Source organism: Peromyscus eremicus, chromosome 2 (genome assembly GCF_949786415.1).
Source record: "Peromyscus eremicus chromosome 2, PerEre_H2_v1, whole genome shotgun sequence".
In the NCBI taxonomy this organism is placed as follows: Eukaryota; Metazoa; Chordata; class Mammalia; order Rodentia; family Cricetidae; genus Peromyscus; species Peromyscus eremicus.
The window spans coordinates 164249408-164269427 of NC_081417.1; the positions used below are offsets into that span (position 1 = coordinate 164249408).

A 20020-nucleotide genomic window follows, 5' to 3' on the forward strand; every position below is an offset into this window, starting at 1 on the left:
GGGATTAAAGGCGTGCGCCACCACCACCCGGCTTCTTTGTACTTTTTTTTTTTTAAGATTTATTTATTTATTATGTATACAGCATGTTTGCCTGCAGGCCAGAAGAGGGTGTCAGATCTTGTTACAGATGGTTATGAGCCACCATGTGGTTGCTGGGAATTGAACTCAGGACCTCTGAAAGAGCAGCCAGTGCTCTTAACCTCTGAGCCATCTCTCCAGCACCTTCTTTGTACTTTTTAAAAGATATTTCTATAATGAGAGTAATTCTTTTGTGATCAGAGTCATGCCATGTAGCCTAGCTTGGCCTACCTTATGATTTTCTGGCCTATTACAGGTGTATAGCACCCAACCCAACAAAAGTAAACTTTTTTTCCTTTTCAGTACTGGGGATGGAACCCAGGGCCTTGTGCTCTACCACTGAGCAACCTGCTTTTAGACTGATTTTTCAAAAATTTTTAGGATTCCTTCAAGTGATAGACTTATCATTTTATTGATTTTGTCTTCAAAATTATTATTTTGGACTGTTGCTGAAAGTATTTCTGTGTCCAGCCCGATCTGCAGCTGCTTAGACCCAAGTAAACACACAGAGGCTTATATTAATTAAAACTGCTCAGCCATTAGCTCAGGCCTACCACTGACTAGCTCTTACACTTAAACTCAGCCCATTTCTGTTAATCTATATGTCGCCATGTGTTCCACGTCGTTCCATGGCTTTACCTGTGTGCCATTACATGCTGCTCCCTGGATGGTGGGATGGCATCTCCTGACTCAACCTTCCTCTTCCCAGAGTTCTCCTTGTCTGCTTATCCTGCCTATACTTCCTGCCTGGCTACTGGCCAATCAGGGTTTAATTAAACCAGTGTACAAAAGCATTATCCACAGCTCTGGACTAAAGAGATGGCTCAGGAGGTAAAGGCACTTGCCACCAAGCCTGACAACCTGAGCTCACTTACCAGAATCCACATGGTGGGAGAGAACAAACTCCTGCAAGTTATTATCCGACCCTCATGTGTGAACAGTGATATGTGTATTCCTCAAAACAAACACATTTTTAATTTTATTGTAGAATTACAATTGCATATATTCATGAGATAAAATGTGATATGTCTTCACACACATACACACACACACACACACACACACACACACACACGCACACACGCGCGCGCGCACACACACACACACAAAATATAGCATAATTAAACCAAGGTTTTTGCTTTTGGTTTTTAGTTTTTTGAGACAGGGTCTCACTATGGAGACCAAGCTCACAGAGAACCACCTGCCTCTCCCACTAAAGTGCTGTGAGTGAAGGTGTACACTACCACATCTGACTAAGCCAAGCTTATTAATATTCTCTTTTAATTTTTTTATTGAAAATATACTCTTCCCCACCAGGCAGCAGTGACACATACCTTTAATCTCAGCACTCAGGAGGCAGAGCAAGGCAAGTCTCTGTGAGTTCAAGACCAGCCTGGTCTATAGAGCCAGATCCAGGACAGGCACCAAAACTACACAGAGAAACCCTGTCTCAGAAAAAAAGAAAGAAAGAAAGAAAGAAAGAAAGAAAGAAAGAAAGAAAGAAAGAAAGGAAGGAAGGAAGAAAGAAAAGAAAGAAAGGAAAGAGAAAAAAGAAAGGAAGGAAGGAAGGAAGAAAGAAAGAAAGAAAATATATTCTTCTCTCATACAATACATCCCAACCACAGTTTCCCCTCCCTCCACCGCCCCCCCAGCTCCCTCCACCTCTCCCCTCCCCCAGATCCACTCCCCACCCTTTGCTTAAAATCTTTACTCTTAGAAAAGAGCAGGCCTATAAAAGACAACAGCCAAACAGGACAAAACAAGATATAATAAGACAAGGCAAAAGCCCTCATATGGAGACTGGATAAGGCAACCCAATAGGATGAAAAGAGTCCCAAGAGGAGGCAAAGGAGTCAGAGATATACCAGCTCCCACTGTTGGGAGTCCCACAAAAACACCAAGCTATCAGCCACAACATACACACAGGATCTGGCACAACCCATGCAGGTCCCATGCTTGCTGGCTTCAGTCTCTGTGAGCCCTGCTTAGTTGATTGGGTAGACCATTGAATTGCAAGACATTTACTTTTTAAAGTTAGTATACAAAATGATGGGGTTCCTTATGTTATATTCTTACATATGTCATTATATCATGTTCTTATTCATCTTACCCTTCAATTTTAGAACAGTTTTATTGTACAAAATATAAAGAAGAAAAATATATTCCAGTAGATCCTTCCTCTTACAGACACTCCCTCCCAGAAGATGCAGGAAAGTATTTTGACCAGGACAGTCGTGTTCTGGAGGCTCCGATGACAATCTGGGTGGCTGACCAGGTCTGTACAGGACACTTTCTGGGAATGTTAAGCACTCCTAGGGAACAGGTGGCTGCTGTGGGAGGTCAAACCCTGTATCTCCAATGACAATGCCTAAAGAGGTAGAACCTTGATTTCAAAACCCATCCTCACTTCCCAGCTGGTGATATCTAGGAGCCTGACAGGAAGCTTTGCCTCCTATCCATATAACCCCTGCATAGTATGAAAGAACAGAAAACGGCTTCTTATTCTCGTCCAAGTAGGCTGGTTCAGATACCTCACCCATATATGCACACAAGAAATATGCCTATGGGGCTGGAGAGATGGCTCAGGTTTTAAGAGCATTGGTTGCTCTTCCAGAGGACCCAGGTTCAATTCCCTGTACCCACTGTCCGTATGTAACTCCTGTTCCAGGGGATTTGACACCATCACACAGACATACATGTAGACAAAACACCAAAGTACATAAAATATAAATAAATAAATTATTTTTAAAAAAGAAATATGCCTATACAATTGAACACAGATACACTGATGAATGCACCACATACACACATAGATATACATGTTATGACCTCATAAACATGGGTCCACATATGTATGTGCTTACAAACAATATATCCACACATAGTCACATGCCACATTGCCACACCTGGTTGATGCTTTAGACTACTGCTTGCACTCCTTCTCTATTCACCATGGAATTCTGGCTCAGACACTCAGTTGTTCACTAGGAAATACTGAGGAATGGTCTGGTTGAGAAACTCATGTTCTGGAAATAGTATGCTGTTGGCCACACGGCAGCAGAACTGCCTTTATTATTTGGGGCTTTTGCATAAATCTTCCAGTGGCTGGGAATGTTCTCTGCTGTTTGCACCTTAGATCAAACCAGTGGGCTTCACTGTCCAAGCCATCGTTACCACCTCAGACTTGGAAATCAGCCCCTTAGAGATAAACTTTGGCTACTGTACCATCTATGAGGCTATCAGGACAGAAATCAGCCTCAGCAACCTCTCACTGTTGCCCCAGGAGTTTGGGTTCGTTGGACTTCCAAAGGTACCTGCTGTGGTCATCCCTGGGGATGTGGAGCAGGACATAACAGCTGCTCTCCAGACCCAGGTGTCAGCAACTCTGCTGCCCTGTAAAACCTCCCAGTTGAACCTTTCCTGGGGGCTCCTGGGCCTCTCATGTTTCTGGCTGTAAGGTACCCAAAAAGCTCCAGACTCTCTCCCTGCCTGCCTTCTAAGACTTTCCCTGGCCAAGCCCCACAGGACAGTCCAAGAGGATGCCCAGGCCTGACTGCCATCAGCTCTTCCTAGGCTGTCCCTATCCACCCACACACCTAGCTTACATACCCTCACACTCGGTAAGGTTGAGCACCCACACGCATACACATCTTTCATACTCTCATACCCTCCATGTGTCCTCCTAAACTGGCATGTTCACATATCACTTCCCCATACAGGGTACACAGTTTTCTACCAGCTTCTCTACAGAGCATGGTTTTCACTTTGACTCTGTTCCCATTCCCCAGTATGTGGACATCCAGCCCAATGATGGGTTTGGGACGATCTTGCCCCTGGAAACTTTGCAACTCGATGTGATCTTCCAACCCATTAAGGCCAAGGAATACAGATTTGAGCTGGTCTGCAAATCCGAAATAAACCGGTAAGCCTGCTAGGCAGAGGAGACATGTGACCATGGTGTCCTTTCCTCAAATCCCACCAGACTGACCTCGGGGATGGGGTAGACAGCACTGGTGACCAATAGGAGCCCAAGACTCAGGGATAGTTAGGTTAGGTTTTAGGTCCATGTGACCTTTTACTTTGGACTAGTTTACCCTTGTATGTGAAGAGATAAGGAAATAATGAGTTGGTGAATGTGAATATTGTAAACATGAGCATCTGTGTGCATGTCAGTACATTGTGAAAAGTATCTTGGTATAAGTATTCATACATTATTCACTCTCAAGGCTTGATATATGTCATTCCTTGCTTTCCTGGGTTTCTGTTAGGAGGTCTAGTGTTATTCCAATGTATTTACCTTTGCAAGTTGGTGTCTTGGGCATACTCAGTTGGTAGAATGCTTGCTGCACATGCTTGAAGCCCTAAATTTGATCCTCAGCACCACATGAAGCAGTGCTGTAAGCACTTATAATACCAGCACGTGGACATCAGAGGCAAGAGAGTCAGAGTGGAGGTTATCTTTGGCCAAGTAATGTGGTTGAGGCCAACTTGGGCTATATAAAACCTGTCCCAGAAACTCAAAACAAACAAACAAAAAAACTCTTCTTTTAATATTTAAAAGGAGTTAGAGAGATGGCTTAGCAATTAAAGGCACTTACTGTTCTTGCAGAGGACATCAGTTCAGTCCTCAGCATCCACATGGTGGTTCACAACCATCTGTAATTCCAGTTCCAGGCAATCATGTCTTCTCTGGCCTTCTCGGTCTCCTGCACACACACAGTACACATAAAATCATACAATTGAGCATGTGTGCATGCATACAAGTGTGTATACACACACACACACACACACACACACACACACACAATTTTTTTTGGCGGGGGGGTTTCGAGACAGGGTTTCTCTGTGTAGCTTTGCGCCTTTCCTGGAACTCGCTTTGTGGACCAGGCTGGCCTTGAACTCACAAAGATCCACCTGCCTCTGCCTCCTGAGTGCTGGGATTAAAGGTGTGCACCATCACCACCTGGCAAATTTTTAATTTAAAGATTTGAGCCAGGTACAGTGGAACATGCCCTTAATCCCAGCCCCCAGCAAGCAGATCTCTGTGAGTTTGAGGCTGCCCTGGTCTATAGAGTGAATTCCCAGCCAGCCAAGACTGCACAGTGAGACCCTGTTTCAAAAACAAAACAAAAAGGGTTTGAGAGCTGAGGGGATGGCTCAGGGGGTAGAGTGCTTGCTGTGGAAGTCTGAGGATCCAAGTGTTAGTCCCTAGAACCCACACAAAGCACAGCCCTGCATCTGTGACTCCATTGCTCCTGTGACAAACTGCAAGGTAGAGAAGTTAAAATCCTTGGAAAACTCAAGGGCCAGCTGGCCTGACATGTAGCCGTGAACAGCAACAAAAAGAGAGACCTTTGTGCTGGTAAAATGGATCAATGGGTAAAGGCACTTGTCACCAAGCCTAGCAACCTGGTAGGAGAGTATTGGCATTCACAAACATGCTAAACAAATATAAAGAAAAATTTTAAATAAAAAAAGAGAGATCTTATCTCAAAACAAGGTAGAAGGTAAAAACCACCTTCCAAAGTTGTCCTCTGACCTTCACCCTTGCACTATAGCACATGCAAGCACACACTCACACAATATAGACACATATATCTACAGACACATATATACGTGCGTACAAATAAAATCACATTTCAGCACAAACAAAATATCACCATACAGGTGCCTGCAGAGGTCAGGAAAGGACTTTGCTCCCCTTGAACTGGAGTTACAGGTGGTTTCAGCCCCCATGTGAGTGCTGAGAACTGAACCTGGGTCATCAGCAGGGACAGCCAGGACAGTGCTCTTAACCTGTAAGCTAGTGGTTCTCAACTTGTGAGTAGAGACTCCTTTGGGGAGGGGTCTCATTTCAAATATTTATATTAGGATTCATAACAGTAGCAAAATTACAGTTATGAAGTAGCAACAAAAATAATTTTATGGCTGGGGTCACCACAACATGAGGAACTAACTCTATTAAAGGGTCGCAGCATTAGGAAGATTAGGAACCACTGCTCTAAGCCATCTCTTGGCCCTGAAACCCTTATTTTTAAAGCAACTTAATGAGGTCATAAACAACTGTGATGACTGTAGGAATAAGTATTGGGCACCTGGGGCATCATCAGCTCAACAGGCCTGTCCATCACAATTGGCATGTGGAGAGCTGTGTGTCTCCTCCGCTCAGGGCTGCAGAGGGACCACAGACGCCACGGCACAAAATGAACATAACCCACATGGTTGCTTTCAGGTGCTTCAAGGTGTCTTGCCAAGCAGTAGGTGTCCACCCACCCCTGGAGCTGTCTCACTACCAGATCAAGTTTTCAGCCACTGCCTTGTATGGCACCACTGTGTCCACACTGTATGTCATCAATTCTCACCTTAGCATGAACAAACTGATCCACTCCTTGCCTCGAATTGGGTCAGAGGAAGCCACCCCAGTGGGACCAACATCCTTTGAGTTCTTGCTGCCTCCTAATTCACCCATCACCATCTCACCATCCGTGGGGACTGTGTTACCAGGAAAGGTGAGCATGAGCCCCACTGACAGGCTAGGAGGCAAGGTGTGCAGGCCACTCTCTAGGGTGCCTGGCTTGATACACCTTAACCACAGGTATTGAACCACAGCAAGGCCAAGGGTATGAGCCAGGGGCTCAGGAGCAGTGGAAAGAAGACACGGTGCCCTTGGCCACTGAGCTGAGAGGCAGAGAGCTCTGAGAGGAAGCTGATCTAGCACATGCCTGGGGCTGGAAAGAAGATGTGCAGACTGTCAGAACAGCCAAGTGTTGGCTCATAGTAGATAGCTAAAGAAAGCCACACAATACCTGCCTCAAGGAGCACACCGTGTGGCCCACTTCCGTTCAGTGTCCTTTTGTCTGGTCACCAGCAGGATTCAAAGGACACAGTTATTTAAAACATGTTCTGTTGGATTTAGAGATTACTACCTCCGTATTGGTTGTTATCTCCCACTGAGTTATGACAGTATCTAGCTCTATTTTTCCTTCTACTCTGCCTTTTTCCTTCTCCTTCCTCTTCCTTTTCTGTCTTCTCTCCTTTTTTCTCATCTCTCCCTCCCCTGTTCACTCTTCTCCTCCTCTGTCTTTTCTTCCCCCTCTAACCCATCATTTCACCCCTACAACCCCACTCCCACATCCTGAGCATCAAAGAGATGTGGTCAGCAAGTCACTGTGGAATCTTTCCTGAGACATGTCCCATGGGGACTTGCTGCAGATGGGAAAGGTCTCCGTGTTCCCCGGTTCATTTCTTACTCTAGTCTGGTGAGATTCTGATCCATTCAGGACCCTGCTCTCAGCACCTCTAGTTAACAGACCTCCAACATACATGGCCTGAAGTCCACCCCAGCTTCCTAGGGCAGTGATCAGGGAGAACCTTCCTGGAAGGGAACATGTAAGTTAAAATATCAAAAAAGCAACCTTAGAAAAACACAGTCAAGCTTGGTGGCACATGCCTTTTGAGAGACAAAGGTAGGCAGATCTCTGTGAGTTCAAGTTTAGTCTGGTCTACAGAGAGAGTTCCAGGACAGCCAGGGCTACACAGAGAGACTCTGTCTTGGAAAAAATAAAAACGGGGGGGGGGGGGAGAGGAGAGGGAGAAGGGAGGAAGGAGGTTGAGAGAGAGAGAGAGAGAGAGAGAGAGAGAGAGAGAGAGAGAGAGAGAGAGGAGAGAGAGAGAAAATGAATGAATGAATGAATACAGGCCACCATGGGAGGAGGGAGGTGCACCAGCAGGGCCACCTCTGCCCTCTGAGCTTCTGGGGGAGGGTTGGCAGTCCTAGTGTCTCTCTGCAGAGGTGTTTGGTCCAAGTGGCCTTCCAGCCTGTACTGCCACATGAGACAATCCTTGAGGAAGCCATTCATATCCTGAACAAGGAAACAGAGACCAAACTGGTAAGTGAAGTATTTTAGGGGAGGTGCATAGTGACCAGAGGGTAGCGGCATGAGGGGAGCAAATGGAAGGAGGGTGCAGATGTGTGGGCATGCTGTGGGATGACCCCTCTGTAGGCTGTGAATATGTTTCATTACCATCAGTTAATAAAGAAGCTGCTTTGGCCTATAGCAAGGCAGGACAGAGCCAGGTGGGAAATCCAAGCAGAGATACAGGGAGAAGAAGGGTGGAGTCAAACAGATGCCAGTGAGCAGCCAGAGCAACAAGATGTACTAGAGAACAGAACGCCACAAAGCCACGTGGCAAAATATAGATGAATAGAAATGGGTTAATTTAAGTTGTAGGAGCTAGTTAGTAATAAGCCTAAGCAATAGGCCAAATTGTTTGTAATTAGTATTAAACCTCTGAGTGATTATTTTAAAAGTGGCTACAGGACCAGGCAGGACAGAAAAGCCTCCTTTTACATGGGCCTCTGGCACCTGGGACTGCAGTCTGTGTCCTACACGTGACAGAGGTACAAGGCAGACTTTTCTGGGACTGTGCTCCAAGCTGGTAAAAAGTTGTCTTGCATGAACTCTCCCTCTCCTGGAAGCACCACCAGGCAGCAGGAGGCAAGGGTGACCCTAAGGGTGGCTGGAGTTTTAACCAAAGCAGGGCTGGGATTACCCAGAATAGCTTCTCATGAGGGATAACACAGAAACCACCTTTGGAAGGTAGCCTTGAAATAGTAGGCAAGCCTCACCCAACAGTATGTACAGGCTTTCCATGCTGTACTGACTGAGGGAGTTGTGAAGCCACTGGCTACAGGCTTACCCTTCTCATGGCCTCATGCCTCTTATACTACACGCATGAGCGAAGAGCCCTGACCTTCCTTCCACCTTCTGATGAGGCAGTGAGGTCCAAGAAAGGCATGGACTGGAGGAGACTGATGACCCCAATTTGGCAAACTTCTTCTCTGTGGCTTGGTCTCTCTAAGTTCAGACATTTCAGGCCATAAACTTGTCCTTGGAGGGTCTCTGTGTGTGGGCTTCCCAGGTGACCCTGGATGCTTATCTGTCTCCACTGCTTACTTTCTTAATCCCCTGATGCACCAATTGATTTGAGGATACCATTCACTCCAAACTTGAACTGGTAGCTCCTGTCACTCAGCAAGCAGTCAGACCAAGCCTGCTAGGCTAGGCTATAAACAGACATTTCCCCACTGCCCAGTCCCAAATAAACACACAGAGGCTTACATAAATTATAAATTCTCAGCCAGTAGTTCAGGCTTATTACTAACTAGCTCTTACATTTTATGTTAACCCATATTCCTTATTTACACTCTGCCACATGGCGGTACCTTTATTAGCATGGCACATTCATCTCCTGCTCCCTCTGCATCTGGCTGGTGACTCCTGACTTGGCCCTTCTCCTTCCCATCATTCTTAGCTTGGTCACCCTGCCTATACTTCCTGCCTGGCTACTGGCCAATCAGTGTTTTATTAAACCAATTCAAGTGACATTTTTACAGTGTACAAGAGGATTATTCCACAGCAGTGGGCCTCAGAAGAGCCTGGGACAGGGGAGCAGTGAAACACCTGCTGTGCAGAGGACTGAGCCCCAGTGGTAGCCCCTCAGCATCTGCTCCTGCTTTCAGTTCCGAAAGGAAACAACCCAAAGGAAGGAACAGTGGAAACAGTCTCTGCCTGTGGTTCGGGTTCACAACCGGGACCGACCAACCCGGGTCTCTACTCCCCATACCCAAGAGCTGCAGAGGCAGGAGCTCAGTACCAGGTAGGATGGAGGGGTCTTCCCAACCTGCATCTCACCAGCCCTCCCGGATGTGATGAAGCCCACCTTGTTCAGTAGAGGTTTTCCCATACATTGCCTGTGTGTCTGCAGATCCAAGACTGACTGTGTAGTGGTATTTGCTGTATGACTGGCGTCAGAAATAGTTGGACTCAGGGCTCTTCTTCCAAGGCATCTGTTCCTTGGCTATTCCCATGTATCCCTCTGAACAGACTACTCCATGGTCTGACTCTAGCCTCCTCAATGAACAAATGAGCCCAAGAAAGCTCTGATGAGTTAGGCCCCTTGCCAGCCCAGGACCTGTCCCTGTGGACCCAGGAATATGGTTCTGTAGTGACAAAGACATTTACTCCCTCTCTCTGGATGACCAGGGTCTTCAGTGGGGAAGAAGGTCCCTACAGGAGCCAGAAAAGGGTGGGAAAGTTAGTCTATCAGACAAAACTGGTGTGGCCACCACCTGGGACCCATAGTGGCTCTGAGCTCTGCCTCTTAATACTTTTACCTTCCCTGGAGAGTCCTCCTGAGCCCACAGCCCTAGAGAGCAGGCATGACCATCAAAGATGAGGAAGGTCTGGTCCCATTCTGAGTATCCTAGGAGCAGAGCCTAATAGGTCATGAGGAACATGCATGAATGTTCTTTGTTGGCTTCATTCCAGTTCCAATGAATACCAAGCTGCACAAGCCACCTTGGCCAGAACCTTCCAGGGGAAGTTTGACAGGTTTGTGGTCCCCTGTGTCGTTGCCAGTGGTGACATCAAAGACAGGAAGGCATCAGAACCTCTGAGCTTCAGGTGTGTGGGGTTCTTGAGACAGGATGGGATGTGATTGGCCGTGAAATCACTGTCCCTCCTCTACTGCTGGTCATATCTGAGACCCAGGGGACACAGGGTCACCCTAATCTGCCATTATTTGCCCTTGTCCTGCTTCTAGCCCCTATAACACTCTATATCTGGAGCTATGGTGTCCAGTAGTGGCTCCATCCATTGTGGTGACATCTAATGAAGGCAAGACTGTCGTTAACTTCGGTGATATTGCTGTGGGTAAGTCCTAATTCTGTACCAACAGCCCTCACTCCTGACAGCGTATCTTCTTTTTTTTTTTTTTTTTTTTTTTTTTTGAGCTGAGGATCGAACCCAGGGCCTTGTGCTTGCTAGGCAAGCGCTCTACCACTGAGCTAAATCCCCAACCCGACAACGTATCTTCTACCCTGGGTACCAGGACCATTCCAGTTACCATCTGCTCCCTGACCTTGCTGCAGAAATAGATGCTCCTTGGGCCTTTGTGACTCTTTGCCACATTTCAGGGCATCGAGGCATAAAGAAGATCACCCTCCAGAACATTTCTCCCGAGGACCTTGCTGTATCCTTATCTGTACTCAGTGAGTCAGCTTCCAGGGTTGGAGATGGCAGTGAGGTGTGTGGCAGAGCCTGCAAAATGTCACCTTCATCCTTGACACTCAGTTCTTAGTTGGAGTTCTCAGTGCTGAATCCCCATGGCCCCTTCGTTCTGCTAAACCCCTCCAGAAAGCTATGTTCTGGCGAGACGCAAACCCTGGTGCTATCCTTCTCACCCCACGAGAGCATACTGGTGAGTGCAGCCCTGAGATCCCCACACTGCAGGACCATGATGTGGCCACAGGCAGACACCACTGTGTTCTCAGGCCCAGATGATCAGCTGGAGCCTGAAAGCAGCCTGTCCTGACCCAGTTCTTGCCAACAAGTCTGTGGAAGCAAAGATCTCCAGGCTATCTCAGGAGCACAGTGCTATCAGCTACTCATGGGTAGAGCTCCCGTGTCTGCACTTTGCTAAAGGACATAATCTCCTTAGGCTCAAGAAACACTGGACATCATCTCCAAGAGAGGCACTCTCACTCTCACCCTTACGGGCACAGGTGTGGCATCCATGATTACATGCTCCATTGAAGGCAACATCCTCAACATGGGCTATGTGCTTGCCAGAGAATCTGTCTCGACAAATTTTAAGGTGAATTAAGCCCTGGTCCTAGCCTCCTAAAAAAGGATTCTTTGGAGCCAGTGAACTCTGCATTTGGAAGTACCCAGCTGGTTGGGGAACCCCTGGAGGCACAGATTGTCTCTCCTGAATTCTGTTCCCGAGAGGCTGTCATTTCTGATGTCTTCCTAACAGGGACCCCAGAGCCTTTACTTCTAGGAAAGCTGGGAGCACCTTCCCCTGACCTTCTGACAAAGCACTGGCCTGAAGGATATTTCTTGTCTTTCTACATCAGGCCTTCATTGCTCTTCCTCTTTGCTACTTATTTACTTCTTTGGACCTCTAACTAGGTGCCCCCCAGTGGACAGACCTCTAAGATCCATGCTGTTACCTGGGCTCCCTCATGTTCACATGAACATGTTCCTGTCTCACTCTGAGGGCTACCCTAGGTTTGGACTCAAGCAACCTACTTGCTCACCTGCTTTGATGGAGTCCTGAAGCAGAATACCATACAGGGTGCTATCCAAAGAGAGGACTGAGGGAGGAGAAGAGACTAGATGAGGATATGGTTCAGTTAGGAGGAGCTCTGGAGAACAGTTGACAGACACAGAGCTGACCACATAGTTGGGCAGGGAAGCAGGCTGCCAGCCAGCCTTGAAAAAGGCCAAGTGATTGAGTACCAACAGTCCCAAACACTGATACTGCCGTTACTGTTGGCAATACCACCAGAAAAAGCTTGGAGCATAGTGTCACCTGGTCCCCATCAGGTGTGATCCAGCAGCAAGCAACCTAGTCATAGACACTGACCACAGGCATAGGGCAGCTTAAGGTATGCTAGTTGAGTGACATCTTGCTCTTGCAGCTACAGAATGAATCCTTGCTTCCTATTAAGTTCTGGATGCGGCTGGAGAGCCTCTCCAAAAAAAGGGCCGAGACCCGGCAGCAGCTACCAAAGTTCCTCACCTCCCACGAGCAAAGGACCGAAATTGTTGGTGAGTTAACACATTGCCAAGAATCACAGGGGTATGGAACCATGAGGAGATATGTGCTGATGGAGTACGGCAAGACAGATCATGAAGAGACTGAGCAAAGAGGAATGCAGAGGGGTATGAGCTCAGTGGAGCAGGACTGGTAGTGTTGATCATAACCCCTGTCCTGCCCGCAGGCACACAGAACCACAATGGCCAGAGCGTATTCAGTGTTGTTCCAGTTGAGGGACTCATGGTCCCTGGGAAGGCTCACGAATTCACCATAACCTTCAGTCCAGACCATGAGAGCCTCTACTTCTCTGACCTGCTCCAAGTGGTGCTCTTTGAAAAGGTAGAGCTTATAGCTGAGCCCCCACAGATCTCACCCCATTCTGGGAAGGATCCCTGTGTGTCCCTTATCTGCCCCTTCCTGTAGGCTTTTATTATCTGGTACCTCATGTTGGAGGATGTCAGACAGAGATCAGTATCCCTGGTTCTCCAGGCCCCACCCCGAACCAGCCTCAGTCCCCAATTGTCAAGCTTCAGGGCAGGCTGCTATGCTTCTTGTCCCCAGAAAGTCTCCCACCAGATCCTCCTGAAGGGTGCTGCCCGTGAGCACATGATGTTTGTGGAGGGAGGAGACCCACTGGATGTGCCTGTGGAGTCCCTGACAGTGATCCCTGCCTTTGACCCAGAACATAGAGAAGGTGAGCCCCTACCAAGGGAAAGGGGAGGCAGGGGTAACCTCGGAGAGCAGTGAGAGGGCCCTCTAGCACCCCAGGCCAGCAAGTGGGCATACTGAGGCCCATTGGAGAAGAGCAGATTACTAGCCCATCAGCCCCAGAGCCAGGCAGGATGGTCTCTACCAAGGAGATTACTCTGAGAGGTTCCAGCTTCACCCTCCACTTCCTTTTTGTACTGCCTGACCCTGGACAGCTCACCTCATTCCATCTAACCACTTTTCAGCTAGATCTCCTCCTCCAGAAGCAGAAGAGATGAAGCCTATTCTGGTGACCTTGAACTATGTCCAGTTTGACACAGACATGCCAACCCCACCTGCCACCCGAGAGCTGCAAGTGGGCTGTATCCGGACCACCCAGCCATCACCAAGGAAGGTGATTACAGCCCTAGCTTGAGCTAAACCCCAGAAACTTCATTGGCCTCCCTGACCTAGGCTCCCTGACCTCTCCTGGCCTTGTGTAGGATTTTTGCAGCAGATGTAGGGTGGCAGCCCTGGTCAGAGTTGAGGGGTAGGTAAAGCTGGGCACCCTCATCCCACTAGTTCTACTGCCTCCTGAGAGTACCTGACCCTCTAACCTCCAGTAGTACCAATGTCTCACAGACTGTGGAGTTCATCCTGGACAGTATCCCATGGCTTCAGCACAAGGGCTTCTCCATCGAGCCTTCCAGAGGTTCTGTGGAGCGTGGTCAGACCAAGACCATCAGCATCTCCTGGGTACCACCTGCTGACTTTGATGTAGGTGCTGGGACCCCAGGCTGGGCAGGGAGAGGTGGTGAAGTAGGCAGGGCATTGGGAACAAGCAGATTTGTCTGGAAATCCTACTAAGGAGCTTCTTCTTCCAGCCGGACCATCCACTCATGGTGTCAACCCTGCTGCAGCTCCGGGGAGATGTAAAGGAAACCTACAAAGTCATCTTTGTAGCCTACGTGGTGGCTGGGCTCTGAGGTCACAGGAAACTGCAGAACCTCTTGGACTCTCCTATCCACCCTTGAATCCTTTCCCAGGCTGTGGGGCCAGGCCAACCCATTCCCCTAGGCCTGGGACCTGGGCATCCCCTGCTGGGCAGGTTCAAATGTCCCAGAGCCAGAGCTTCCCAGCCCTACAGACATGGCTACTTCCTGCTGCCCTGAGAGCAATCCAAGAACCCCGCCCCTGCCACAAACCAAGAAATACTAATCTATCCAACTCACCACACACAGCCTGCTCCTAGATACACTACCTCCACCCCCCAAATCCCAAACCCACCAGCACCTCCTCAGGCTTTAGAGGTCCCAGGAGATAGTGCAGGTCGATCAATAAACTCTAAGAACCAATGCCCAAGTGTGCAGTGACAGGTGTGGTTGGGGGGCTGGCTAAGCACAAAGTAAGGTGGGAGGGCAGCCTGGAGGAAGCCCGACTCACACTCCCCTCACAGACACCAGCCCATAAAACAATGTTCTGCCTAGTAAGAATCTCCCAGAGGGTGGAATCTTGCTGGATAACTAGAGGGAGTTCACCCTGACTCAAACACTGGAAGATTCCTCCAAATCTATATTATTGAGGGTAACAGCATACAGTTCAGGGTGCTGGGGGTGCAGAGCCAGGGTTGAGCCTGGTCCAGACCTAGAAAGGTTCAGGGAGGAGTAAGAGGAGGACAAGAGCTTCCAAAGTCCAGAGTTGGTCCCTTAAGCCTCCCAGCTCCTCCCAAATCCCAGGAACCTAGATGATCCCAACCAAGAAGTGAGCCAGGGGCAAAGGGGGGCCCAGCTTATGAGTTTGAGTTTACACTTGTCTAAAAAGAATGGATTTTGCTTTCTGGGCCCTAACCCACCCAGCTGTACTCCCACCCCAACACTGCATCCAGCCTGCCTTCCTACCAGTGCAGCATACTACTTTGCCACCCAATGGGGACAAGCTACCAAGAGAGCCTTCCCAGCCTTCCTAGGCCTGGCAGGGCAATGGGGGTGATGACATCTATCTGGGTGCTCTCCTGAACACTGCTTTAACTCTTGTACTTAGTGCCCTTGAAACCTTGAAGCCTGGCATTGCCCCTAAGTGAGCCAGTGACATTGACCTTAAAGCAGCATTTTGCAGTATTTCTGCTCAGTGACCTTGGAGGTATCAGGCCCAGGCCCTTTGCTGCCCTGAGCTGACCAGTAAAAACCCTTGACATGTTTCCAGGTCAGATGGGTGGCAACAGCAAGTCCACTAGACCAGGCTAGGGTTCATGAGGACATGCTCTAGGGAAAGCATGGCCTCAGGCAGGCCACTCCCTTCTGAACCCAGACATGGTTCTCCCACCCAGGTCCTCTCTTTTCTGGACCCCAGGCTCTGACCTGGGCCTCAGGTTGCTCTTTTGTCATCCACTCTTTCCTCCTTTTATGGTGCTGGCCCTCCAACACCAAGCATAGCCAAGGCAGAGCAAAGGAGGGAAGCAAGACAGGGGACAAGTTCACCAGCCTGACAGAAAGGACCCTTGAGAGGCAAAGCACAGGTCCTGAATGCATAGGGCAGCTGTAGACAGAACCCTGAAGCACTCCTCAGTGAGGGAGAAACCTGAGATCAACACAAGTATGAGCACAGTGAAGAAATAAAGGCAGAAAGAGGTCAGGTGCATCCCCTGTCCTTGCTGACCACCCCTGCGATCTGAACACTAGTGTTCCAACAGTCCCCACCGTGGAGGGCAGAGCACCTAGCTTGGAGGGAGAAAGATTAATAAGCTCCTCCAGGAAGAAGCAGCCACTTCAGCAGTAGAAGAAGCAGGCACCCCAGGTTGAGGGAGGAGTGCTGGGAAGTGGTCTGTTTGCAGCACCTCAATAGCCCAGAGCCAGGTGCTGGCTCCAGGCCAAATGGGCAGACCATTCCCCGATGTGTCCACGTGGAGGATGCATAGCAAATGTCCTCTAATAGTGGTTTGGAAAGCTAAAGCCCCAACTTATTAATGGTGTAAACTCCCACCCCTTTTACCTAGAGGATTGTGGAGTATGAGGGTGGATTCTACTTGTCCTGAGAGGCCACAACCCAGTGCAGCCCACAAGTTTCAGGAGACCTGGTTTGTGAATGGGGATGGGGAAATAGGAGATAGGGGTGGCTGGGTGAGGTGTCAGTCTGATACAAGACAAATCCATGTCCCATGCCCAGAGCAAGACCTGCTCTATCCCCTACCGGAGGACCTTGGTCCTTGAAGATGCAGAGTGTGTGTGTGTGTGTGTGTGTGTGTGTGTGTGTGTGTGTGTGTCCGTTCGCGCATGCATGCACGAGGTCTCTTAAACCGGGTGTTTGTGTGCGCGCGCGCGTGCTCTCTCTCAAACCGGGATGATAACCTCTAGAGACAGAAAAATGGAGGGCAGGAAGCAAGGAGGGAAGCATACCAAGGTGGGTGTGATCCTGGACCTTCAGCTGACAAGGCCCAGGGGCGGGGCCTCATAAAGCTGAGTGGACGCTGGACTGAGTTCCGCTGTGTCTGCGGAACATGGCCCCCGGGCCGCCAGTCACACAGGGGCTCTTGCTGCTGCTACCTCTCCTGCCCCTGTCGCAGGTGGGTTGGGCCGCGCGAACGGCGGGTTTTTGGCAAGTGGGGCGGCCCTGAGTTCGGCCCCGCCCCGCTCAGGCTCACCCTTGTCCCCACAGGTGACGCTGGGTTCTGCGGACAGCAACTGTGACCCTTCGGACCAGTAAGTAGCTGGGGATGGGGAGGGGGAGAGGGGACAGGGGAGGGAGACAGAGCTCGGCACGGGCGCTGGGAAAGGCTGGAGCGGTGGAGTGAGCTAGCAGATACCCCGCCTGCTCCAGGTGCCGCTGTCCCCGCAGGTGCCCGCCCCAGGCCCGCTGGAGCAGCCTATGGCATGTGGGGTAAGTGGAAGCCGAGGTGCCAAGCCTCTGGTCCGACGGTTCCTCTGAAGGTAGACCTAGGCTAGGCCGGCCAGACCCTTTCCATTTACTGCCCCCAACTCCCTGGACTGTGTTTGTTTAAAGAGCTCTTGAGCCTCAGGCAGCCTTGGAAGCAAGACCTGATTATAGTCGGCAGAAGGCACAAGGATTGTGCAGTTGGCTGGGGACAGTGTGTCCTGGGAATGAACCCAAGGACACCTCTGGCCAGCCCTAGAGAGCCAGCCAGGGCGGGCTGCTCCTCAGGCCTGCATCTAGCCCAAGAAGTTCTGGCATGGAGAGACTTGTCTTGCTTTCTTTTCCCCTGTCTTGTTATCCTGTCTTGGGTGGTTGGGCATGACTGGCCCCAGGTACAGGTGCTTGGCAGATCCTCACTCTTCTCTGCCAGGCTTATCCTGCTTGCCATACTCCTGATGCTTCTGTGTGGGGTCACAGCCAGTTGTGTACGGTTCTGCTGCCTCAGGAAGCAGCTGCACACCCAGACACGCATGCGACCAGCATGGCAGCCCTGTGACCTGACAGTCATCCCTGTGGACAGTGACAGCCCTGCACACAGCACTGTGACCTGTGAGTGTCTGGGGACCCACTAGCCATCATGGGGGTGGTGGACACAGGGTGAATGCCAAACCATCCCCACAAACCCACTCTTGTTCCCTGCAGCCTACAGTTCCGTGCAGTACCCACTGGGAATGCGGTTGCCCCTGTTCTTTGGGGAGCCAGACCCTGACTCAATGGTCCCTCCCACCTACAGCCTGTATGCCTCTGAGCTGCCGCCCTCCTATGATGAGGCTGTGAAGATGACAAAAGCCAGAGAGGAAGCAGCGGCTCCCTCTCAGAAACCCAACTCTCTGCCTGAGGCCTTGGGGCTAGAGACTACTCCAGGGCCCCAAGAGCCAGGCCCCAGTGCCCAGCAGCCCTAGCTATGCCCCTGTGGAAAGGGTAGGAGTTCTTTCTTCTGGAGCCGTTAAACCAGAGCCTGGACTCTGGCACATAGAACCAAGGACCTCCACCTGTGCCATCCTTCCCCTGGGAAGGCCAGCCATCCAGCACATTGCTGCAGACTTGGCCTCATTGCTATGCAATGCCCGGCCAGCCAGCCTGCCCTGCATTGGCCCCTCCTCCTTACCCCTCCCACCTATCTGGGGCCCCCGCAGACCCTCAGCCCAGAGGAGCCTGAACCTTGAGAGCTGAAGCCCCCACTGGCATGTCAGCCCTTTGAAGAGAGAATAAAGTTTGTGTGAACACGGTCTCTGCCTTTGTGGAAAGGGCTCTAGTGCCCCCAGGGTGTCCAGGAGGCCTTAGGTAGCCACCCCAGTATAGACAGACAGGGTTAGTGGAAGTCCATTTACTTTTCCTGCTGGTGTTCAGAACCCAGAACTGGACAGTGAGAAAGGCCAAGGTCAGAGAGAAATGGTCTAAATTGTGTGTCCAGGACTGTCCCGCACATCCTTCTCCAGGACCAACTCCTTACCACCCTCCCCTCCAGGCTGGGACAGTGAAAAACAGTAGAGTCTGGCTGGAACATTTATTTGATGCAGAGCTGTGGACAGGGAGGGTGGCAATGGGCAGTAGATTTCCTGGGCAGACCTCCCACAGTCACAGCAGCGATATTACTGGACCAACTTGAAGGACTCTCCTGTCATCTGGCTACAAACTCTGGGGGTAGATGGGCAGGTTAGCAGCCTTCCCTGGCCCCGAGGCTTGGTTCTCAGGCTCGTCCATTGCTCACCTTCATAGTCAGTGGTTCCATCCTTGTCAATCTCCTTGGCTCAGCCTCTGTTTTACTGAGGGTCTCACACACATTCATGAGCACCTATCTACCAAGGTCTCACACTCAGCCGCCATCTGCTGGTATCTTTATGAACTCCCCATTTACTTAGATACCACCCCACCCCCTAGGCCCAAGGCCCTCCTTGAGTATGTTCCAGTCTATGTAGTTCTTGGTCTCCTTGTCAAAACTGCCCTTAGCTTGCCCTCCCGGTTGTGGGCTTTCTCAGAGTAAATCCACAACAGCACCAGGAAGCTATCATGGTTAAAGAACACTTTGTCTGCAAATAATTTTACTGGCCCAAGAATCAAGTTAGAGCTAGGCTAGGCCAACTTCTACCTTTCCCTTCTAGATGCTTCTCTCCCCCACTCGTATGCACAGGTGACTATGGCCCAAGATTTCACCCACACCCCACACACCCTGCCAGCCCTGACTTACTGCCTCTGTCCACATCCTTGCCCAAGGAGGCCAGCTCACTCTCGGTGAAGTTGATTCCAAGCAGGCTCGTGAGCTGCTCCCACTCTGCGATCTTTCCATTGTCCTCCTCATCAAACATCTCAATCTGCTCAGCTGACAAGCAATCAGTCTGTAAGGACACTTACAAGTTCTTCCTGTCCAGGAGAGGTTAGGAAGTAACCTAGCATCTACTTGGCTTCAGGGAACATAATTTAAAAGGAGACCCTAATGGAGAGAAGATGTTCAAGAGCAAGCAGATGTAATGAGCTTCATGGTGAGTGAAATTCTGACAGAGGCAAAAATGAGCAAGCAGGGGATGGGGGCAGTCATGAGCACCAGATGAAGGTGGTCAGGTAGGCACACAAGAGCCAGGGCACAGGCCATCCTTGTGAGGTAGCATCAGGGACTAAGAAGTCTATGTGACAGACCCTGGGGCCAAAGGAGACAGCACACAAGACACAGGAAATCAGCACGGGGAGACGCCCAATGAAGCCACGGTAAAGGTTCCCAGGTAAA

General features: G+C 49.9%; 2 protein-coding genes across 19 annotated transcripts in view; one reads left to right on the forward strand and one right to left on the reverse strand.

Moving 5' to 3' along the window:
* Cfap74 (cilia and flagella associated protein 74) overlaps positions 1-18527 on the forward strand; it is a 64243-nt gene extending 45716 nt beyond the window's left edge. Inside the window, exons 23-42 of one of the 18 annotated variants that reach the window (XM_059255514.1) lie at positions 2266-2353; positions 3215-3388; positions 3867-4000; positions 6311-6587; positions 7869-7967; positions 9602-9738; positions 10410-10544; positions 10684-10793; positions 11057-11112; positions 11221-11340; positions 11581-11736; positions 12566-12695; positions 12869-13023; positions 13246-13378; positions 13656-13786; positions 14014-14148; positions 17023-17066; positions 17185-17244; positions 17669-17847; positions 17941-18527. In XM_059255514.1, coding sequence (XP_059111497.1) covers positions 2266-2353; positions 3215-3388; positions 3867-4000; positions 6311-6587; positions 7869-7967; positions 9602-9738; positions 10410-10544; positions 10684-10793; positions 11057-11112; positions 11221-11340; positions 11581-11736; positions 12566-12695; positions 12869-13023; positions 13246-13378; positions 13656-13786; positions 14014-14148; positions 17023-17066; positions 17185-17244; positions 17669-17847; positions 17941-18200 — 2713 coding nt within the window. In that variant the 3' untranslated portion in view covers positions 18201-18527. The other 17 variants (XM_059255515.1, XM_059255512.1, XM_059255513.1 and 14 more) reach the window with 17 other exon arrangements.
* Positions 18528-18890: 363 nt separating this feature from the next.
* Calml6 (calmodulin like 6) lies at positions 18891-19604 on the reverse strand. The gene is given in 7 exon segments (XM_059256311.1): positions 18891-18925; positions 18928-18936; positions 19010-19048; positions 19051-19097; positions 19173-19239; positions 19242-19328; positions 19487-19604. Coding segments are annotated over 7 exon segments (402 nt in total).
* Between the last annotated feature and the right edge of the window lie 416 nt (positions 19605-20020).